The 5,363-nt window shown below is 35.8% G+C and overlaps 1 protein-coding gene across 1 annotated transcript in view; it reads left to right on the top strand.

Moving 5' to 3' along the window:
* IMMP2L (IMP2 inner mitochondrial membrane peptidase-like (S. cerevisiae)) overlaps positions 1-1,895 on the top strand; it is a 6,792-nt gene extending 4,897 nt beyond the window's left edge. The window contains exon 2 of the mRNA XM_008935728.1: positions 1,788-1,895. Within this exon, the coding sequence (XP_008933976.1) occupies positions 1,788-1,895 (108 nt within the window). The remainder of the gene's footprint in view (positions 1-1,787) is intronic.
* The last annotated feature ends 3,468 nt before the right edge of the window (positions 1,896-5,363 follow it).

Below are 5,363 nucleotides of genomic sequence, written 5' to 3'. Positions count from 1 at the left end.
ATTCCTGCTTTGTAAGGTTGGCCCCTTTGCCTTGTTAGGTTCTGGCCCATATGTGCCTGCACTTGGTGAAATGAGTAGGACTGTGAATTGTTTGTTAATCTGTATGTAAAGATTCTATCCATGGGTGGAAGATGCTGTGAAGGTGTAAAATCAATCTGGAAAATCCTGATTTAAAAAAAAAAAACAAAAAAAACCAAAAACAAACCAGAAAGAAAGATAGATAAATATCTGCTAATTGGCCTCATTTATCTAGCTTTTGCAATGCATAGAGTCTAGTAGCTAAAATAGCAATTGAATGTTAGTATATTTATAGCTTAGACTTGGACTCTGTCTCTATGGATGTTAAGGTGATCTGCTTTGATCTGTAGACTTACTTGGCTTGAAATTTGCCCTATATTCCACAGCTCAAAATGTAACTAGCCTCATTTGCTGTTTCACTAAGCACATTGTGTCATTTCCGTCCCCCCGAACTCTGACATATTTGTCCTATTGACCTATCATAGTCCTTACTGTTCACGTGAATTACAACTACTCAGGACCTTAGTACGTTTCTTCTTCTCAAACATTGGAAGGGTAGTTTTACACAAGTCCCATTTGAAATAGGCCTTTATCAAGACCTGATAAAGATGTAGGTGACAAAGAAAAGATGAATGAGGAAACTGTAGTAAAGAGAAATCGGCACTTTTAAATTGCTTTTGAAGTTAAATACTAAGTATCCATCCTGAGTTGGGAGCAGAGTTTTACAGAATAAAAACACAATGATATTTAACACTGTTTAGTTACTTGTGTTGAGAACAGTTAATTTCAGTCCTATAGCCCAACTGGTTTGCTTATCAAAGATACAGTTAGCCTGGGAAGGGGAATCTCAGCAGTGGAAGTCTGGTGGTACACTTGGAGGGCCAAATTATGTCGTAAGGTGAATGCTAAAAACCCCTTCTACCAAAAAAAACCCAACAACCTTGGATTACTCTTAAATAAATTCTGTGTATTAAGAGGAATATTTGTATTGAAATAACTACTGCAAAAATCCATGAAGACAGTACTGTGACAGGCCATGTCCTTCCTCTTCTGTTTCTGGTGGGCTAACTTAGACCCAGCATTGACCAGGTACCCTAATTTTGTACTGCATCACACCAAATAATAATGTAGGGTTCTGTGTACCTCCTAATGCTCTGTACAAATGAATTACTTGGTTATTTTAATGTTGAGGTTAGTTCACTGTAGGCTTCTGTGAGTTCATGCTGCTTTATATGCTGTTATGGAAGGCCCACATTTACTGGCAATGTCAGTTTGTGCTGTAGGTGTAGGTTTTGTTTTTTCCTCTTTGCAGAGGGTGCTGAGATCAGTATTGTAACAAGTACATATTTCATTTTTAGTGCATTATGCTTGTATAAGCAGTAAGATGCCTGCAGAAAGTTTGCCTTTTCTGGGAATTGGTGTTCATCGTTCTCTTTTGTTTTTAATATTAAATGACATGCAGTAAAGGCAATTGCTTCTTTTCATCAGGCTTGTCATAAGTATGTGTCCTGTGTAATTTAGTTTGCATGTAGTAATGCATTGATAGATGTAAGCTACAGTTTGTAATAAATTAATGGCATTTAGCATGTTATTTAATAGAGAAATATATTTCCCAGAATACACCAGATTCTTGGTCCTCTTACAGTAACTGGGTACATTTTTACTGATTTTAATGGATTTCATCTGTTGATGGAATGAGAGTTAGGTGGAAGATTCATAGAGAAAATGTATATCTAAAGCTGGTGGTTTTTTTTCCCCCCTTCTCTCAGCCTTCTTTGAATCCTGGGGGAAGACAAACATCTGATGTAGTGCTCTTAAACCACTGGAGCGTTCGAAATTATGATGTACAACGTGGGGACATTGTGTCATTGGTGTAAGTAATTTTGCATACATTTCAATACATGGTTATATGAATGTTGAGCCATCAGTTTTTAATTTTTAATCCAGAATAAGGAACATAAACATTTTAATAATACATTATTGTTATTCCTATAATCAGCTTTCAAAACTCGGATGTTCAAAGCGTGCGTTATCAAGTTTTCATTTAAAAGGAATTCAGTGTAAGATATTATGTGATACAGTATATATGTGTACCAAAACTGCCAAGAAAAAACAGCTGTGAGACAGGGAGAAAGTGGATAAAATATTTTGTGGCTTGATGGAATATACTTTTTAAAGTTGTTTGGCTATGTGCTTATATTTGTGAGAAAAAGAATGTCTCTTTACCTATTAATACTAACATTTTTTTTTTTAATGGAGATATCTGGCTACTGAATAAAACTTTAAATAATATGACAAGAATTCAATCATCTCCATAAAGGACAAATATGGCAAAAAAATATTTTTTTTTTTTTTTTTACAATTACAATTGGACTGGGAGGTCTACTTATTAAGCCAAAAGGTGGCAGTATTTTGCTGTTGAAAATCTTCAAGTCTAACAGGACAGAAACTCCATTTCAGCCTAATGTATTTTGAATGCCGAAGTGACATAACTGACACAATGATATAATATATACATGTTTGGATAGTTTAATGTTTTAGTTTTGTAAGTGGAATGAACAATATGTGGATTATAACAGAACTCTCTTTGGAAGCTGTACTATCTGCCTTCTTTTTGTCTGGTGTCTCTTCTGATTATCTGGTTTTTTTGCCTTTGTCTTCACTCTTGTAGTAATTTGTATGACAACTTTCATGACTGGCTCTTAAAGGAAACTCTCAATGTCGTTTTCTTTTGTTAGAAACTCAAAATTTACTTTATGGTTTGTCTTATTATTTGGCAGATCAGATTTTCTGTAAATGGTGTAGCTACAAGAATGAATTTATTCATGTTCTCAACATCTAGCAATTGCAGGTCACTTAATGACTGCTTGTAGTATTTGATTTTGCTTGTGAGTGCATCCCTCTGCCCAAGTCATGCTCTGGTGATTGTTTAAAACAGTGAATGTAACTGATGAGTAATTAATAGACTGAACAGAAGATGAGCATGTTGTATGATCAGAAAACAGAATGAATAGTTTCATTCTTATTAGACTTCTTGAAAATTTGTGGTACCATCTGGATTGATTGGTTTCACTTTGCTGTGTGTTTGGGCATGATAACTAATATTTTAGATGCTGTGGAGTTTTTGTATGTTTTGAAAATTTTGCCTATTGGTGGAGCTTACGTACACTCACACGGAAGAAGTCACGTTGTGTTTATGCACTGTACTGAGGTTTTTCTTAATCTTTGGGGAAGTACACTAAATAATCAGACTAGAGAATTCTAAAAGCACTTTAAGAGCAGTACAAAGGAAGTTAAACAATGTAAAGTAATCTATTGAATAGTTTTGACATGAAAATATTGAAGGATATGTATCAGTAACAGCTTTTAAGTACTTCATCATTTGGGTTTGTTAGAGGCTGCTTTGGCCTACTAGCTTATTGTAATGTAAAGTTTTTAATTGTGTTGTAAAGACTTGCAGAATATGGTATCTGGATGTGATTTTTTTTACCCATGTGAGTTGTTTGAGACTTCTGGTAGATGAAGCTTTTATTGTGTAAACGAGTTAATATTTTTATCCTTTTCATTTAATTTCTGTAACTCATTACTGAATAGATATCCTATGTATATGCATGACTTTTACTTGGTTGTCCTCAGAGGATTTGTCTGATTTAGACCAGGCATGAACAGGGAGGGCCACTCACTCATCAGCTGCTGCTTTTTCTGTTCCTGTCAGAAATTCAGATGAGAAAGTGTTGGTGTGACTGAGACAGGGAGATGGATATGCTGTCCTTCTTTGATATCCTACTTTTTTGCTTAGCATTTATCCACTCTCTCCTCTTTGCCAGATCATAGTAGAAAATAGCTTTGAGGTTGTGGCAGGGTGGTCTTCTGCAGAACAAGAGTTGAGGTCAAACATTCCTTCATGGCAGCTTGTCCAGGACCATCCAAGCTATTTGCTTCCATTATACTATCAGAAATACTGTGCCATTCTGGATAGGAGCTGCTCCTGTCACCACTCTTAAAAGAGACTGTTGAGATCCCAACTGGCAAAGTTCGATGTAAGTAGATGGCCAAAAGCCAAACCTTGGAACAAAGACATGAGTTAGTGTTGGTGGCCCTGAATGCTCACAGTCAGCATGTGATTATGCTTGTGATACTGCTTACAGACCCAGAAGTTTACCCTCTCTGACACAATCTAATTCTGGATGAACAGATATATTTTTGTTACTTGCTGACTTTGATTACGAAGAAGCACCCTGTCCCCAAGCTCCTGATGCTTTTGCCTGGTTAAGGTATGAAATGAAGACTGCATGTTTATGGAAACATGCCCTGTGTCTGCCATCCCCATCTCTGCATCGGATGTAGATGAGTGTCATTGTGTCTCATAACCACAGCTGTGAAATTAGCCAAATATATGTGCACAAGTGCATATACCTGGGTTTAGACATAATATGTAGAATGGCAATAATTCTTAAAGGAACTCAAAGTTCTCAAACTCAGTTACTCAAATGTAACATTTGAGTCAGATAAAACCAATGGAGAGAATAAGTTGATAGCAAATGATGATTTGCGTACTTGCAGTTAAATCTTACCTCAGTTTTTAGAAGATGTTTAAAGCTGACATTTTTCCTTTTAGCTTGAATCCACTCTTATCAATACCAGAATTAAGAAAACTCAGTGTTACATGTTGTAACTTTTGAATTCACATTTTAAGTTGATACAGAATTAAGGGAAATTAATATCATCCTTAATTTGGTAATTGCTTGAGTGCTTAATTTAGATGCTGCTATATTACTGGAACTTAAGAAATTAAAGTCAAAACAGGAATATTTTTTCAATACATTAAATAATTTTTGTTATTACATTTCTAGAATATTACTTTTGCATCTCTTAAACAGATGCAAAAAATGTGTGTTATTTTCTTTGTTTTGGAAGTGCATTTGTTTTTCCTCAAAGAGAGGACGTAATCGTGTGCCACATAGAGTCATTTTCAAAAGATAAAATAATGCATATTTTTGTCAGGCAGACCTTGATCTTCAATAACTTTTGTGGTGAAACAGGCATTTTGCTTTGTAAGAGCTGCATTGAGGTAGATCCCAACAGTTATGGAGCGTTTTACCAGGAACTGTAGAATGAGTTCTGAGTGGGCTTCTCCCAGCTGGTTTTACCCTGTAAAGTTTGAGTGCCAACAGCGCTGTAGCAGCATGCATCAGTGTGGGCTGTACAGCTCCTGCAAACTCTGGAGAATATATACTGCAACTCCACTTCCTGCTACTAGTGGAGATAGTGCTCTTCTATTGAGTATTAATTAACAGTTTTGCCTTAGTTACAGCTTACCTCTATGTAGTTTTGGTTTCTACTGT

This window comes from Merops nubicus, unplaced genomic scaffold (genome assembly GCF_000691845.1).
Source record: "Merops nubicus isolate BGI_N331 unplaced genomic scaffold, ASM69184v1 scaffold11112, whole genome shotgun sequence".
NCBI classification, from domain to species: domain Eukaryota; kingdom Metazoa; phylum Chordata; class Aves; order Coraciiformes; family Meropidae; genus Merops; species Merops nubicus.
This window is presented reverse-complemented; position numbering and strand designations above follow the sequence as displayed.